At 36.6% G+C, this 18967-nt stretch overlaps 1 protein-coding gene across 1 annotated transcript in view; it reads left to right on the forward strand.

Moving 5' to 3' along the window:
- LOC118925381 (protein Hook homolog 1) overlaps positions 1-18967 on the forward strand; it is a 76202-nt gene that overhangs the window by 26521 nt on the left and 30714 nt on the right. The window contains exons 7-9 of the mRNA XM_057500247.1: positions 1387-1449; positions 2339-2422; positions 14848-15014. Coding sequence (XP_057356230.1) covers positions 1387-1449; positions 2339-2422; positions 14848-15014 — 314 coding nt within the window. The remainder of the gene's footprint in view (positions 1-1386; positions 1450-2338; positions 2423-14847; positions 15015-18967) is intronic.

Below are 18967 nucleotides of genomic sequence, written 5' to 3' on the forward strand. Positions count from 1 at the left end.
GGCCAGATGTGGATCCCTGTCCTTTCACAAATGGCTGAAATCTCAGTCTGTCCAAATATTACACCTTTCTTAGCTTTCCAAACCCACCAGCCTCCAGAGCACCACACAATGTAGGTTTGTGCTCCCAAAGCAATCTCTAGGGCTGGGTGGGTTTTCAGCTGTCCTAGGCTTCCACCCCCTCCCCACTCCATTTCTCTTCCTCCTGCTGGTGAGCTGGGGTGGGGGAAGGGCTTGGGCTCTGCCCATCAAGGCTTTGGTACTTTACCGTTCGGTGAGGTCTGCTCTGTTCTCCAGGTGTATGCAGTCTGCGCAGCCTTCTTTCCTGTTGCTCTTTTAGGATTAGTTGTATTAACTATATTTTCATATTTTATGTGCTTTTGGGAGGAGTTCTCTGCCTCACCTCTCATGCTGCCATCTTGAATCTCAGTACTTCTGCATTTTAAAAGATAAATTATTATTGTCAAGTTCCTTTAAATACCTTCAGCTGAGCAAGATAAACAACCTTAGTCTAGACGGAAGTTTTTCTTTTCCCTTTTACCAATTAGAGCAATCTTCCTTGAGGACTGATTGTGTGTATGTGTGTGTATATCTCATATGCATTTTCAGAATAGAACTGTTAGCAAATATAATAATACTTAGGTTTTGGAGCTAGATAGCCTGGATTGAAACCAATCTAGTTATCTAAATTTGACCACAAGGATTCAAAATTCTTTTGGTGTATGATGATTCTTAAAATCAGACTAAAAGGTTGCCATGAAGTTGAGTGCAGAGGAAACCTGAGGGAGAGATTAGTAAGGACAAACAGTTTGGAAGGGCTGTGATTTAGAGGGAGGCAGCATATGGGACTTCAGCCATTGGCATATGCTGATTGTGCATTGCTGGTTTGAATTCCAAGCATCACTACCCCTAAACAAATCTGCCTTTTGTGTGCAAAAAGTTATTTGACAGGGTCCTGTTCTTTTCATACAATCATAATGCCTACTTCAAAAATGACTTCTCAAATTTGAAATTTTGCCGTATCACTCATTTAAAGGCTATATTTTAAAAATATTAATTTATGTTATAGACATACCTTTTTATTAACATGTCCAATTTTTTTTAGTAATTCATCTTTTAGAACTTGGATTATAGTTTTTCAGTACACAATTATTTTAAATATATCTACATATTTCAGCACACTTTCCTTATTATACCCTCACTAAGATAATGCGTGAATATTGTGTTATTTAGCTTAGACCTCTAAAATTTTTATTCGAACAATAGTCTAAGGAGCATCAAATTAAGGCAAGGAAAAAGTATATAAATCATGTTATTGTACTGTCAAACCTAGTTTTACTTCGTAAACATCATTTTATTGTACTTAATTTTACTATTTTAATTTCCTAGTTGATGAGTAAAGAAATACTAAACTGTCCTACAAACGATGCTGTTGGAGAATTAGAGCAACAGGTGAGTATTTCAGTATGTGAGGAAAATGTTAAAAACATTGCCAATTACTGTCATTGTCATAAGGCCTACATAGGAAAACATATACAAGAATATTTTCCTTAATGAAATTTAGACCATTTGTTCTGCCATATTATCTCAATTGAATGTTATTATTCATTCTTCGTGAATGTAAGTAGTAACCCAGTTTCTTCTGATCATGTTAATGGAACTTCCCTCTGACACTTAATGTATGTAAACTATTTAGATGGATACACAATTAAAGAATAGACAATTAAAAAAATTCTGCTAAGTTCTGATTTCTCTAATAAGATAATATAAGTTTTGTCACAGTTACTATTCTCTCTCCTGATAGTTAAGAAACAGCTGAGAGGCCTTTACTCAAGGCTCCCTTCCCCTGGTTCTGTTACATGACTGTTTTGCATGGAGGAAGAGGCACTGTCCTCCTATGTATACCCCAGTCTGGGTTGTAGGGGAAAGGGTAAGAGGAAAGGTAAATGCATCTAGTACTTTCCTGTTTAATTTTTGGATGTCTGTACTTCATGAGTGTCACTAGTAATTTCAAGTATTTCAAATTAAACTTTTTCTATAAATGCTCTTCTAAAACATGTTCTTTCTAAATTTTTTCTGTGATGAGATTAAATAGTGCATCTTCTAATACTCTTCTGCTTATATATTTCCCAAGGATTTACATAAAATTTTATTCCTGTAGGGTTTAAGCTTTAAATGCTAATGAGACTATGTATTAATCATAAACAATAAATTAAGACTTAATAGGTAAATTAAAAAAAATTTTCCAATTATCAGTGTATATATGTATTTTGATAAAAATCTAGTTTTCAGTTTGTGTCAAAACACGATTTACTAAGAATGAGGGCATTTTATATTTCAGCTTAAGAGGGCCTTGGAAGAACTTCAGGAAGCACTAGCAGAGAAAGAAGAACTGAGGCAAAGATGTCAAGAATTAGATATGCAGGTGCGGAAAAGAAACCTAATCTGAGAAAAATTTCCTCTTTAAGTTTACAAAGGTGTTATTTTAGTGAATTAATTGGCAAAGTGTTTTGGAGGCTGGGTTTCATTTCATGGATGGACCATTAAAAATATTTGTTATAGGCTTGAATATCCAAGCATTCGTAGTTATTTTTCTCTTAGAGTTGAAAATTGCTGGCTTACCTACTTCTTTGAGAAAATAATTCTAATTTTCGAATTTCAACTATTTAGATGAAACCTTAATTTTTTCTTTTATAATTAAAAACTATAATTTAAAATATTAAATTATATTTTAATGTAATAAAAATATCTACTTCATAGGGTATAAAAATTAAGTGAGGTCATTTATAGAAATATTTAGAAGTGCCTGACTCCCAATAAATGCAAATACCAAGTTTGTTTGCTAACATGTACATGTGTAGGAAGATGTGTGTATAATTCTTGTGCTCATGTGTACATCATACATGTTATCAAAATAAACTTAACATGAGGGATAATAATTAATGATTAATGGAGTAGATTTTCAAACCCGACCACCCATATTCAGGACCTGACCATGTTACTAGCTGGTTGTATATTCTCAGGCAAATTACTTAATTTCTCTGTACTTCAGTATTCTCCAGAGTATTCTGAAGATTAAATTGGTTAATTTATATTAAGCACTTAGAGTAAGGCCTGCACATTAGTGCTATGTATGCATTTGCGTATATTGCTGTTATTATTGTTATATGAAAATGCAAATGAAAAAGTTACAAAATAAGTCTTAAACTTTAATAGGTTAAATGTGTTATATATTATATGTAAAATTATATTTTTTGGTTCAAATAATGAGGTTCATAAATAGTTGACTCTCTCAAAAGTCTGAGGACAAGGACAAGGGTTGTGGTGGCATTATTACTGCTTAAGATAAATATATAATGGTAGGCCTGGGTAATATTTCTAACCCTCAAGGGCTTGCCAATAAGGCAAGAGAAGTGACTTGGTCAGGGTGAGTCGGCTACATAGGGCAGGGACAGCACTGGATTCCAGGTCTTTTAACTTCATCTTAAAAAATCAGTTCTCTATGTTTGAACAAAGCCAGTGTTTGTATTTGAACAAAGTCAGAGTGTCAGTACTAGGGGAAATTCTGCCTGTTACTTTATCTTTCCTAACCACATTCATCTCATGCAGTAACACCCATGCGCACACATACAAAGCATCTAATATGTGTTATTTTCTAAGAAGGTCATATTGGCCCTCGAGAATGCCTCATTAAAAAATAGAGAATTGAATCATTCAGGTATTACCAGTCTCATGAAGGATCTCTGTATAGTTTACTGAGAAATTATTATTCAGTGAAGAACACCAAACTGTAAGTTAAAAGATTTAAATTTTTGTAACACAGTGAAGAAAATATGATCTCTGTATTTTAGTTGAAAAGTGCAGACATCCCAAGTTACAGCATTTTAATTCTAGTATTAAATAGAATATCTAGTATTAAAATAAATGATCTGTTGCATAAATGAAATGAATAGTTTTGCATATAATCAGAACATAATTTATTGATTTAACAATATGGAATTCACACAGATATATATATGACACATATTCCAATTTTATAAGGAAAATTCATTTTTGAAAATTTTTTTCTTTTAATTAGTATCATTTGAGAGGGACTTTAAAATATGGGGGGGATTTCTTTTTTAATACCTAACCAAATGTACCAAAAAAGAAAAATTAGCCTCAGGGTAATTTACCAAGAGCAGATAAACAAGAAAAAGGATACCACCTAATGAAGTTGGAGGGTTGTCATCAAGGAGGGAAGCAGGCACTAGGCTGATGGAGGAGCAGCATAGCCGGCTCCTGCTGTGCCCCCTTATCCCCAGCCCATGCAGGGGAATTAACAAAAATCTTGAGACTTCTTACTATAGTTTACCTAATCAAAGGATATTCACTCAGTGATTCCTTTTTGTTTTATCTTTGGGGAGGAATAGAAATAATGGCTAAGAAGAAACTAAGGGCGTGCCTCCTTTAGGTAAAAACAAGGCTGTAGGGCAACTCACCAAATTGGAGTCCTACGTCCAGAGAAATTCCTCCATGGGAATGGAATCCACTTCTTACCACCCTGATATAAGTTCTTTTTTTTTTTTTTTTTATTGAAGGGTAGTTGACACACAGTATTACATTACATTAGTTTCAGGTGTACAACACAGTGATTCAACATTTATATACATGATAATTCTAAGTACCAACTATCACCATACCAAGTTGTTACAATATTTTGACTATATTCCTTATGCTATACATTACATCCCGGTTGCTTATTTATTTTACAATTGGAAGTGTGTACTTTTTCTTGGTTGTTGTTGTTAGGGCATCTCTCATATTTATTGATCAAATGGTTGTTAACAACAATAAAATTCTGTATAGGGGAGTCAATGCTCAATGCACAATCATTAATCCACCCCAAGCCTAATTTTCGTCAGTCTCCAATCTTCTGAAGCATAACGAACAAGTTCTTACATGGAGAACAAATTCTTACATAGTGAATAAGTTACATGGTGAACAGTACAAGGGCAGTCATCACAGCAACTTTTGGTTTTGCTCATGCATTATGAACTATAAACAGTCAGTTCAAATATGAATACACATTTGATTTTTATACTTGATTTATATGTGGATACCACATTTCTCTCTTTATTATTTTTAATAAGATGCTGAAGTGGTAGGTAGATACAACATAAAGGTAGAAAACATAGTTTAGTGTTGTAAGAGAGCAAATGTAGATGATCAGGTGTGTGCCTGTAGACTATGTGTTAATCCAAGCTAGACAAGGGCAATAAAACATCCACGTATGCAGAAGATTTCTCTCAGAATGGGGGGGTGAGGTTCTAAGCCTCACCTCTGTTGATCCCCAATTTCTCACCTGATGACCCCCGCTGCGACTGTGCCTGTCTTAGGTTGTTCCTCCCTTGAGGAATCTTACCCGTCTCTGGCTAACCAGTCATCTTCTGGGGCCATACAGGGAAATGTTAAGTTGGTAAGTGAGAGAGAAGCCTTATTGTTTGAAATGGTTAGCTTTTTATTTCTTTGCATATTTATGCCCTGTGGCTTCTATGCCCAGCATTTGTCTTGAGGTATCTTTACCACTTGGAGGAGTTATGATACTCGGTAAATTTGATATGAGGCACGAATTCTATTTAAGAATTCGTTGTAATTAGGAAGAAAGAAGAAAAGCTATAGAAGTAGCAGGCGGGAGAAAACATGGGAAGATTGATTATTTCTTTGACATATCTTCTTGTAGAGTAACTTCAGCATGTATAGATTTTAAGCTACTACTTAAATTGCGCACACACATTAACATAATAGGAGTATAGTTACATAACCAAAGCATACCTGTAATTACCAGCCATCTCCAGTGAAACCAAGAAAACCAGTTAGGCACCCTAGGCATTTGTGAAAACTTATCAATGATATGATGGTTATTATCTAACTGAATTTGAGTAGTTTGAGAAAAATCAGACAAATTAAAACAACCCATTCCTGGGCACTGTTCACATCCCATATGTTCTTTTAACAGTAAATAGTCTGTAGTTGTAAGATTTTGGAGCGCTACAATTTGCACTTCTCCTAATTCTTGGTTGAGTTCCAACAGTATAGATCCAGTCAAATTTGTTGTTTTACTGTATGCACAGGCCAGCTTAGATATCTCCTTCATTCCCATGGCAAGTCCAGGAGCTGGTGGGATGAGTGCATCTACAGCTGTAGCAGTGCGTGGATCTTTGTTGGGGTTTTTTGATGATCATCTTCTGGCATGAGTCTTCCCGAGAGTGCTGATGTTGGAAGTTCTCTTTCATATCGTTTCTTAGTTCATTTTCGGGGTAGCCAAATTAGGCTTTGATCCTCTGTATAAACACAAACAGACCCTTTGCCTACACTTTTATATGTCCTTTATATCATTGTGTAGAACTCATTAGAGGTCACCACATAGGAACTGCATTTTTTTTTTTTTAATCATTAATCTACACTTACATGACGAATACTTTGTTTACTAGGCTCTCCCCTATACCAGGTCCCCCCTATATACTCCTTTACAGTCACTGTCCATCAGCGTAGCAACCTGTTGTAGAATCACTACTTGCCTTCTCTGTGTTGTACAGCCCTCCCTTTTCTCCTACCCCCCCCCATGCATGTTAATCTTAATACCCCTCTACTTCTCCCCCCCTTATCCCTCCCTACCCACCCATCCTCCCCAGTCCCTTTCCCTTTGGTACCTGTTAGTCCATTCTTGAGTTCTGTGATTCTGCTGCTGTTTTGTTCCTTCAGTTTTTCCTTTGTTCTTATATTCCACAGATGAGTGAAATCATTTGGTATTTCTCTTTCTCTGCTTGGCTTGTTTCACTGAGCAAAATACCCTCCAGCTCCATCCATGTTGCTGCAAATGGTTGGATTTGCCCTTTTCTTATGGCTTAGTATTCCATTGTGTATATGTACCACATCTTCTTTATCCATTCATCTATCGATGGACATTTAGGTTGCTTCCAATTCTTGGCTATTGTAAATAGTGCTGCGATAAACATAGGGGTGCACTGATCTTTCTCATACTTGATTGCTGCATTCTTAGGGTAAATTCCTAGGAGTGCAATTCCTGGGTCAAATGGTAAGTCTGTTTTGAGCATTTTGATGTACCTCCATACTGCTTTCCACAATGGTTGAACAAGTTTACATTCCCACCAGCAGTGTAGGAGGGTTCCCCTTTCTCCACAGCCTCACCAACATTTGTTGTTGTTTGTCTTTTGGATGGCAGCCATCCTTACTGGTGTGAGGTGATACCTCATTGTAGTTTTAATTTGCATTTCTCTGATAATTAGCGATGTGGAGCATCTTTTCATGTGTCTGTTGGCCATCTGTATTTCTTTTTTGGAGAACCGTCTGTTCAGTTCCTTTGCCCATTTTTTAATTGGGTTATTTGTTTTTTGTTTGTTGAGGCGTGTGAGCTCTTTATATATTCTGGACGTCAAGCCTTTATCGGATGTGTCATTTTCAAAGATATTCTCCCATACTGTAGGGTTTCTTTTTGTTCTATTGATGGTGTCTTTTGCTGTACAGAAGCTTTTCAGCTTAATATAGTCCCACTTGTTCATTTTTGCTGTTGTTTTCCTTGCCCGGGGAGATATGTTCAAGAAGAGGTCACTCATGTTTATGTCTAAGAGGTTTGTGCCTATGTTTTCTTCCAAGAGTTTAATGGTTTCATGACTTACATTCAGGTCTTTGATCCATTTTGAGTTTACTTTTGTATATGGGGTTAGACGATGGTCCAGTTTCATTCTCCTACATGTAGCTGTCCAGTTTTGCCAGCACCATCTGTTGAAGAGACTGTCATTTCGCCATTGTATGTCCATGGCTCCTTTATCAAATATTAATTGACCATATATGTCTGAGTTAATGTCTGGATTCTCTAGTCTGTTCCATTGGTCTGTGGCTCTGTTCTTGTGCCAGTACCAAATTGTCTTGATTACTATGGCTTTATAATAGAGCTTGAAGTTGGGGAGTGAGATCCCCCCTACTTTATTCTTCTTTCTCAGGATTGCTTTGGCTATTCGGGGTCTTTGGTGGTTCCATATGAATTTTTGAATTATTTGATCCAGTTCATTGAAGAATGTTGCTGGTAGTTTCATAGGGATTGCATCAAATCTGTATATTGCTTTGGGCAGGATGGCCATTTTGACGATATTAATTCTTCCTAGCCATGAGCATGGGATGCGTTTCCATCTGTTAGTGTCCCCTTTAATTTCTTTTAAGAGTGACTTGTAGTTTTCAGAATTTAAGTCTTTCACTTCTTTGGTTAGGTTTATTCCTAGGTATTTTATTTTTTTTGATGCAATTGTGAATGGAGTTGTTTTCCTGATTTCTCTTTCTGTTGGTTCATTGTTGGTATATAGGAAAGCCACAGATTTCTGTGTGTTGATTTTGTATCCTGCAACTTTGCTGTATTCCGATATCAGTTCTAGTAGTTCTGGGGTGGAGTCTTTAGGGTTTTTTATGTACAGTATCATGTCATCTGCAAATAGTGACAGTTTGACTTCTTCTTTGCCAATCTGGATTCCTTGTATTTTTTTGTTTTGTCTGATTGCCGTGGCTAGGACCTCTAGTACAATGTTAAATAACAGTGGAGAGAGTGGGCATCCCTGTCTAGTTCCCGATCTCAGCGGAAATGCTTTCAGCTTCTCGCTGTTCAATATAATGTTGGCTGTGGGTTTTTCATAGATGGCCTTTATTATGTTGAGGTACTTGCCCTCTATTCCCATTTTGCTGAGAGTTTTTATCATGAATGGATGTTGAACTTTGTCAAATGCTTTTTCAGCATCTATGGAGATGATCATGTGGTTTTTGTCTTTCTTTTTGTTGATGTGGTGGATGATATTGATGGACTTTCGAATGTTGTGCCATCCTTGCATCCCTGGGATGAATCCCACTTGGTCATGGTGTACGATGGTTTTGATGTATTTTTGAATTCGGTTTGCTAAAATTTTGTTGAGTATTTTTGCGTCTACGTTCATCAGGGATATTGGTCTATAGTTTTCTTTTTTGGTGGTGTCTTTGCCTGGTTTTGGTATTAGGGTGATGTTAGCTTCATAGAATGAGTTTGGGAGTATCCCCTCCTCCTCTATTTCTTGGAAAACTTTAAGGAGAATGGGTATTATGTCTTCCCTGTATGTCTGATAAAATTCCGAGGTAAATCCATCTGGCCCGGGGGTTTTGTTCTTTGGTAGTTTTTTGATTACCGCTTCAATTTCGTTGCTGGTAATTGGTCTGTTTAGATTTTCTGTTTCTTTTTGGGTCAGTCTTGGAAGGTTGTATTTTTCTTGGAAGTTGTCCATTTCTCCTAGGTTTCCCAGCTTGTTAGCATATAGGTTTTCATAGTAGTCTCTAATAATTCTTTGTATTTCTGCGGGATCTGTTGTGATTTTTCCTTTCTCATTTCTGATACTGTTGATTTGTGTTGACTCTCTTTTCCTCTTAATAAGTCTGGCTAGAGGCTTATCTATTTTGTTTATTTTCTCGAAGAACCAGCTCTTGGTTTCATTGATTTTTGCTATTGTTTTATTCTTCTCAATTTTATTTATTTCTTCTCTGATCTTTATTATGTCCCTCCTTCTGCTGACCTTAGGCCTCATTTGTTCTTCTTTTTCCAATTTTGATAGTTGTGACATTAGACCGTTCATTTGGGATTGCTCTTCCTTTTTTAAATATGCTTGGAGTGCTATATACTTTCCTCTTAAGACTGCTTTTGCTGCGTCCCACAGAAGTTGGGGCTTAGTGTTGTTGTTGTCATTTGTTTCCATATATTGCTGGATCTCCATTTTGATTTGGTCATTGATCCATTGATTATTTAAGAGCGTGTTGTTTATCCTCCATGTGTTTGTGAGCCTTTTTGCTTTCTTTGAACAGTTTATTTCTAGTTTAATGCCTTTGTGGTCTGAAAAGTTGGTTGGTAGGATTTCAATCTTTTGGAATTTACTGAGGCTCTTTTTGTGTCCTAGTATGTGGTCTATTCTGGAGAATGTTCCATGTGCACTTGAGAAGAACGTGTATCCTGTTGCTTTTGGATGTAGAGTTCTGTAGATGTCTATCAGGTCCATCTGTTCTAGTGTGTTGTTCAGTGCCTCTGTGTCCTTACTTATTTTCTGTCTGGTGGATCTGTCCTTTGGAGTGAGTGGTGTGTTGAAGTCTCCTAGAATGAATGCATTGCATTCTATTTCCTCCTTTAGTTCTGTTAATATTTGTTTCAGGTATGTTGGTGCTCCTGTATTGGGTGCATATATATTTATAATGGTTATATCCTCTTGATGGACTGAGCCCTTTATCATTATGTAATGTCCTTCTTTGTCTTTTGTTACTTTCTTTATTTTGAAGTCTGTTTTGTCTGACACCAGAATTGCAACACCTGCTTTCTTCTCTCTGTTGTTTGCTTGAAATATCTTTTTCCATCCCTTGACTTTAAGTCTGTGCGCGTCTTTGGGTTTGAGGTGAGTCTCTTGTAAGCAGCATATGGATGGATCTTGCTTTTTTATCCATTCTATTACTCTGTGTCTTTTGATTGGTGCATTCAGTCCATTTACATTTAGGGTGATTATTGAAAGGTATGAATTTATTGCCATTGCAGGCTTTAAGTTTGTGGTTACCAAAGGTTTAGGGTTAGCTTCTTTACTGTCTTACTGTCTAACTTAACTCGCTTGTTGAGCTATTATAAACACAATCTGATGATTCTTTATTTCTCTCCCTTCTTATTCCTCCTCCTCCCTTCTTCATATGTTGGGTGTTTTGTTGTGTGCTCTTTTTAGGAGTGCTCCCATCTAGAGCAGTCCCTGTAGGATGCCCTGTAGAGGTGGTTTGTGGGAGGCAAATTCCCTCAACTTTTGCTTGTCTGGGAATTGTTTAATCCCTCCTTCATATTTAAATGATATTCGTGCTGGATACAGTAGTCTTGGTTCGAGGCCCTTCTGTTTCATTGCATTAAGTATATCATGCCATTCTCTTCTGGCCTGTAGGGTTTCTGTTGAGAAGTCTGATGATAGCCTGATGGGTTTTCCTTTGTAGGTAACCTTTTTTTTTCTCTCTGGCTGCTTGTAATACTTTGTCCTTGTCTTTGATCTTTGCCATTTTAATTATTATGTGTCTTGGTGTTGCCCTCCTTGGATCCCTTGTCATGGGAGTTCTGTGTACCTCTGTGGTCTGAGAGGCCATTTCTTCCCCTAGTTTGGGGAAATTTTCAGCAATTATTTCTTCAAAGACATTTTCTATCCCCTTTTCTCTCTCTACTTCTTCTGGAATGCCTATGATTCTTATATTATTTCTTTTATATTGATCACTCAGCTCTCTTAAAATTCTTTCATTCCTGGAGATCCTTTTATCTCTCTCTGCATCAGCTTCTCTGCGTTCCTGTTCTCTGTTTTCTAGTCCATTAATGGTCTCTTGCATCTCGTCCATTCTGTTTTGAAGTCCTTCCAGAGCTTGTTTTATTTCTGAATTCTCCTTCCTTAGTTCTTGCATATTTCTCTGCAAGTCCATCAGCATGGTTATGACCTTTGTTTTGAATTCTTTTTCAGGTAGACTGGCTAAATCTATCTCCCCAGATTCCTTCTCAGGGGAAGATGTAGCAGATGCCGAAGCTGTCTGGGTTAGTCTTGTCTGGATCATATTTTTTTGCCTTTTCATGTTGACAGGTGCTATTGACTGTCAGCTGGGAGGGCCAAAATTTTCACTTACTACTGGCCTTTCTTTACTGGGGCAACTGCGACCCCTAGTGGCTTGTGTTGGGTAATTGCGTGTAGAGTGGGTCTTTGTGTCTTGCCTGGCCGGGAGGGAGAAATTTCCCTTTCTGTGGGCGGAATTTGTCTCAGGCTGCTTCTCTGCTTTCGCAGCGCCCGGTGGGATGATGGATGGGGGGGCTGCTTGACTGTTTGCCTCCGTGAGGGGTCTCAGAGCTGTTGCCCAGGGGGTTAGTGCACCCGGTTTTCCCTGTAATTTCCAGCTGCTGTACTGTGACCTGGGTTTTTTCCGTCAAGCTGTTAAGTCCCTGTCCCTTTAAGACTTTCAAAAAGCCCCCGCTTTTCTTTGTCACAGGGGCATCAGCTTCAGCACCCGCTCAGAGGTCTTACTCCCTGTTCTCCCAGTATTCAGGGCCCCCTGGGCATATACTGTGTCTGCGCTCTGGCCCGGATGGCTGGGGCTGGGTGTTCGGCAGTCCTGGGCTCCGTCTCCCACCTGCTCTGCCTATTGTTCTCCCGCCGGGAGCTGGGGGGAGGGGCGCTCGGGTCCCGCAGGGCCGGGGCTTGTATCTTACCCCTTTCACCAGTCGCTGGGTTCTCGCTGGTGTAGCTGCAGTCTGGCCACTGTCCTGCGTCTTCTGGTCTCTCTTTTAGGGCTAGTTGTGTTTGTTGTATTTTCAAAAGTATATATGTTTTTGGGAGGAGATTCCCACTGTCCTACTCACGCCGCCATGTTGGCTCCGCCTCCCTGATATAAGTTCTTAAACCTCAGAAGTGAAAGCTTAGCACACATGTTGTAAAAAGATTATCATTGCCTCACCTGGTGCCCCAACCTTCCCTGACCATTCACAAGGCTTTAGAGTGGTGTGGAGAGAAAACAGTCTCTGTTTAGAGGGAAGCACATACTGGGTCTTGGCCACAGTAGGGAGAGGGTATCAAAGAAATCTTCAACACTACACTGGAACACAGGGTATCTTGACTGCCAGTGAAGCAAGACCTAAATAAAAGGAATAAAAACACGACATGTGTGCGAACATTACAGATCAAAAACAGAAATGTAAAAGAGATTAGTCAAGCTTAGAAAATAACTTTTTCTTCATGTTGTGTAACAATGTCATAAAAACACATCACTAAAATACAGTAGGTGGTAGGACAACAAAATGAGGTTTAAAAGGTAATTGCAGGTATACAGAAAGAAATCAGTGAATAATTGCTTAACGCCAAGCCTTATCCTCGTTAAGCTGGTGAACTTCAAGAATAAAAGAAAAACAACAACTCAGTCATTCGGATAGGAAGCATAAGTCATCTCAAAGACAGGAAAGATCAGGCTCTCCTACAGCCTCAAGGCCAGAATACTGGGGAGCAATATCCACAAAAGGCTGAGGCAAGGAAACAGCACTGTACCCAGATGAAGAGCTCAGATGCAAACTTACAAGCCCTTCTTGAAAAAACTGCTTGTTGACACAGTCCAGCTAGCAAACATATTTTATTCAAAATAAAGACGCAAGAACAGAGATTCTGTGGTGAAAACTGGCAGTGAAGTTTGAATCTGCGATTTAAATATGGAACTGTGTTGGTTCAGTGCAGATCATGGTTATAAATTCTGGAACAACTGAAATTCTGACTCAGTGAAGTCAGGAGGATGGGCTGATTATGCATACTTGAAAAAAAAGAGAATAAAAAGCTCTCCTGAGATTTTAGTGTGAAGTTTTGAAGTTCTTGAAGTAGTCTTGCCACTCAAGATTATTAGGGGCTTTGGGGCACAGTGTGGCAAGCTTACCCCTTGCTCTTTATTCTGCCTTTCCCAGCTCTTACTCATAGCACCTTGTGGCAGTAGGTGTAGGTAGCACTCCACTTACGGAAGCAGCAGTGACCATTCTTGCTAATAGTATGTGAAAGGAAAATACTCTTGCCCACCATTGTACAACATTAGCTTACATTCTGAGACAGTGATTTCAAATTCTAGTGTGCCTAAGAATCACTGGGACTCCAGCTATAGAAGTTCATATATATATATTTTAAGTAAGCAAACATATTGAAAATGTAAAATATGGTTGATATGCATAAAATGTTATTTTGAGGTTTTTTTCTTCAGCTTTTTCAAACTTTCTGTCTCTTAAATAGCTCAGAGGGAGACAAAGACAGGAGAGAGAAAAAACAGAAATAGAGTGAGAGAAAGGGAGAGGGTCCAAGGCAGGTACAGAGTGAGCCTAATGTAAACATCACTATGGGATAAAGAAGATGTTAAGGGAGATGACTAGAACCATCGCTGGATGCTTTATTTTAATTTCCTGTTATTAGCTCAGGGTATCAGTATGTGGTCTCATTCACATAACTGGGTTGAATTAATTACCTGTTGAAAATATAAATAGCAAACTTGTGCAATAATATGTTGGAAGTCACAATAGGTCAACTTTGATTCAAACTAATATTAATAAAATCATATGTAAACTTCTGATCTTAGAAAAAGATATCACAGCCTCAGCTTTAAATTTTAAAGATATTTTTAAGTGGAAAAGAAATAGAGAGACCAAGTCATTCTCGTTGCATAAATATGTAAGTCATCTTAAAGTGTATCAGGTACTGATATTGATGTGGTTCTAAAGTTGCACTTTTATCCCTTTTAAATCATAAGCTTCTGTTTCAGTGTGCCAGTGGATTCAGTTCAGCTTTTTGTAAGTAATCCGTTAACCAAATAATTTGCTCGTTCCCTGAAGACATGATGTATAACTGGTAATTCTCCACTATGAGCCTAAAACAGTAACTTTGTGTATATGTGTGTGTGTTTCGGCTTAGTAGGTAACAGCTTCCTAAAAAATAAATTTATACCTGATGGGGAATGAATTAATTTTCTGAGATTAATCGGTACATCAAATTTTAGAGCCTAGAAACATTTTCTTCCCAGAGCTAAGGCAAACATAACACTTTGAAGATGTTCTCTTCATATGTATTAACTGTTTTCACTGTATTAATCAAGTTAACTTCTTTTGTTTGATCCAAAACCTCCTAGAACCAGAATTCCAGAGTTGGAAGGATTTTTCTAAATTATCTAGTCTGATTGACCAAGCTATTTAATGGCTTAGTCAGAATTAGAATGCAGGACTGTGGGCTCTAATCTAAGCTTTTCTGCTATTGTTGCTTATGTTTGTCTGTTTTTTAGGTGACTGCACTACAAGATGAAAAGAATTCACTAGTTTCTGAGAATGAGATGATGAATGAAAAACTTGACCAGTTGGATGGATCTTTTGATGATCCAAATACAATGGTTGCAAAAAAGTATTTTCATGCACATTTACAACTGGAACAATTACAGGAAGAAAACTTCAGGTAGCATTTTTAGTAGAAATCCTGTGGAGTTCTATCTGTTAAACTAGTAGCTAAAGAATCATAAGCAATGAATTATTAAGCAGTATAATCATATTTAGGATACTCATTAAACACTGAAAATACCAAATAGTATAATATAAGTAGTTCCTGTCCTCAAAGGGCTTACAATCCAGTAGGCAGGTGGGATGTGTATATAAAAAGCAATTTAAATAATGTGTCCAAGTCAGTAAGGTCCAAGTGAAGGCCATGGACAAGTTCAATAGGAATTTAAGAGAGTGATTATTGAACCTTGGGAAAAGGGGACATCTCTTAGGAGAGGGAGAGGGAACTTGGTAATGGAAAAACTTCAAATCTGAAGCAAAAAGATGCTTTTCATTTTAACTGTTACATTTCTTCTTTGAAAAAAAAGTGTACATCTTACCTTTAATAAACATTGATTATCTCCTGTGTGTTTACCACTGAGTCTCGAACTATATGGCTTTGAGTGCAGGCACTTTAATTGTGTGTAGTTTTTGTATTTTTTAACTGTATGTATATTTTTGTATTTTTTACATAATTTCAAACTTACACAAAATGTTGTAAAAATAGTACAAGGAACTCCTTTATACCTTTTACTCAGATCCAACAATTGTTTTACAGTTTTCTTCATTTGGGTTAGCAGTCTGCTAGATGTACAAATGTTTTTTTTTTTTTCTAAACCATTTGAGGGTAAGTTGGAGACATGCCCATTTACCCCTATGTACTTTGATATGCATTTCTTAAGAACAAGGATTGTCTTTTATAAACCACAGTGTAGTGTTTAAACTTAGGGAATTTGCTACTGATACAATATTATCTAATCCACAGATCATATTGAAATTCTGTTAGTTGTCTTGATGTCCTCTGTAGCAAAAATTTTCCCCCAGTTCAGAAATCAACCCAGGATCATGCATTCCATTTAGTAATGGACTCTAATTCAATAGATGATAAATTCATTACTGTCATCATTTATTTTGATGCTGGAGTTGTCCCAGATTTGACCATTAGGGAGCCTTTCAGTTGACCCCTGTGTCCTTTCAACATAGTGCTATCCTTCTTTGAGCATTTACCTTTTTTTGAAACAACAAAATGTTCTAGCCTTATCTTGTCCTTCCCCTTTCCCAACTCTGTAATCAATTATTTTCAAGGAGCCCTGAATCCTTTTAGTGTGGATAATGTTGTTCAGAAACAAAGGTCTATGCTCCAGATGAATTTTTGTTCTGTCATTACTCTAGGTCCCTGTGGTGTACAGAGCTAGGAAATACACTTATGCAGGTTCATACTTGCCAGTGCTCACACACTTGTTTATACATATAACTGCATTTATTTTTATATTAGTATGAACAATGAATTCATACTGACCTCTTCCAACTTAGCTCTATGTCATCAGGGTTCATTCTTTTTGTTCATTTCCATTATGTAACTTCCTTTTCCAATAGTCACCACTCCCATTTTCCTCAATAAATTTTCTCATATACTCAATCCCAAAACACACAGGAAATAATTTAAAAATTGCTAACCCATACCTTTGTAAAAAGCAAACTATTTTTAGACTGGTATGTTTACAATTCTTTCTTTTAACATGGTAATACATGCATATTGTGAAATGAATAAATACTAAGTACAATTTGACATGTTTTTAACAAAGGCGCACATTTGTGTAACTCACACTTTTACCAATATATAGTTCATTTCTATCCCTGCAGAAAGTTCCCTTATGTTCCCCAGTCAACTCCTGCCTCCCAAAGTCTAATTACTCTTCTGATTATTCTTCATCATAGATTAGTTTTCTCTGATCTAGAAATAGGTATAAATTAAATCATGCAGTCTGAACTCTTTGGTAACTGGCTTCTTTTGCTTGGCATGTTTGTGAGATTGATCCACATTGTTGAATGTGTCTGTAATTCTTTTATATTACTGAATAGTATTCCATTATATGGGCTTATCTCACATTGTACCACATTGTGTTTATCCACTTCCTTTAGATGGGCACTTAGGTTTCCAGATTTTGGTTAATAGGCATATGTATATGGAATATAAGTCTTCTTTTGGACATAATTTTTCTAATTTTTTTTCTTGCTGCAAATACGAAGAGTAATATGCTATATTGCTGAGATGGGTCTCCATGAGGAGTTGTTGCTGCTACTTGTAGTTGTTCTGCCTGCATAACATAATTTGATTTTCCAGTCTTCTTAATTTTAGCTATTCCAGAGAATATGTAGGAGTATCTAATTGTGACTTTAATTGGCATTTTCCTGATAATTAATGATATGATAAGCCCCTTTTCATGTGTTTTTGGGGGATATATTTTGTGAATGTCTCTGGACATTGTTGGCCTATTTTTAAATTGGATTGTTTGTCTTTATTCCTGAGTTGTAGTCATTTTGAAAAATACATTCTGGATACAAATCCTTTGTCAGATATATATATAGTAACATTTCATTTATTCTGTAGCCTACCTTTTCATTTTTTAAATGGTGTCTTTCAAAAAGTGAAATTCTTAACTTACATGAAATTTAACTTGCCAGTATTTTTAACATTAGTGCATTTTTTGTACTGTCCTAGAAATCTTTGTCTACTCCCATGTAGACAGAGATACTCTCTGGTATTTAGAACCTTCATAGTGTTAGCTTTCACATTTAAGTCATGGTCCATTTGAGTTTATGTTTTTGAAAATAGTGTGAGATGTTGGTAGAAAGAGGTGAAGATTTATTTTTATTTTCCTTATGGTATCTAGTTGTTCAGTATCATCATTTGAAAAGATTTTAACTTTACTCCAGATTGCTTTGTATGTTTATGAAAAATGATATACCATAAAATTTGGGTCATTCCCTGGACTGTAGTTTTCCATTTATCAGTTTATCAGTTTGTCTTTTTTTCTTACATGGCATGTCTTGACTACTATAGCCCCATGGTAAATCATTTAAAATCAGGTAGTATTCCAACTTTGTTTTTTCTTTTCTAAATTGTTTTGGCTATTCTAAATGTTTTGCATTTTCACATAAGATTGAGAATTATCTGTTCAGTTTCTGTTAAAAAAAAAAACTTCTGTGATTATGATTTAGATTGTATATAATTGATATCTTAATTATATTGAGAATTTCTATCTCTGTATCTTCACTGATTTAAGTCTTTAATATTTCTCAGCAATGTTGTGGTGTTTCCAGCAGAGAAGTCTTGTTTGTCTTTTTAACTGTATTCCCAACTATTTTATGTTTTTGATGCTATTACAACTGCAATTAAATTTTTCTGAAAAGTAGCTATTAGTTTGTAGATGAACAGTTCACTTCTGTGTATTGAAACTTTTGTATCTTGAAACTTGATCTTGTATTTTGAAACTTCTGTCTTGCAGTTTCTTAATTCACTTATTGATTCTAGTAGTTACTTGTTTATATAGAAAATCCTAAGAAATTTACAATCATCTAATCTATTAATAGAGCTTTACATCTTCCCTCTATTATTTCTGCTTTGAATTAATTCTTGCTTTGAGAAAGAGACATCTTGTTCCAGGTCTTAAGGGGGCAAATGTTCAGGTACTATCTAGAATGATGCTAGCTGTAGTGTTTTTCATTGTGCTTTTTATCAGATTGAAGAGTTACCCTTCCTTTCTGGCTTTCTAGGAGTTGCTTATCTTCACTTGGTGATTTTTGTCAAATGATTTTTCTGCATCTTGAAATGGTAGTGTGGTTTTTCTTTTTCATTCTTTTATTATACTCATTTTATTTCTAAATGTTATATAGTCATATTCTGGAAATGAACCACTTTGGTCATATTTATTCTGTTTATATATACATATATGACCGAATTTGGTTTGTTTATATGTTGAAAGAATTTCTGTGACTGTCTTCGTAATAGATTGTGATCTGTAGCTTTTTTCTCTCATAATATCTTTTCCAGGTTTTGTTATCAGAGTTCTGCTACTCTCATGGAATAAT

The sequence above is a fragment of the Manis pentadactyla genome, chromosome 4 (genome assembly GCF_030020395.1).
Source record: "Manis pentadactyla isolate mManPen7 chromosome 4, mManPen7.hap1, whole genome shotgun sequence".
Taxonomy (NCBI): domain Eukaryota; kingdom Metazoa; phylum Chordata; class Mammalia; order Pholidota; family Manidae; genus Manis; species Manis pentadactyla.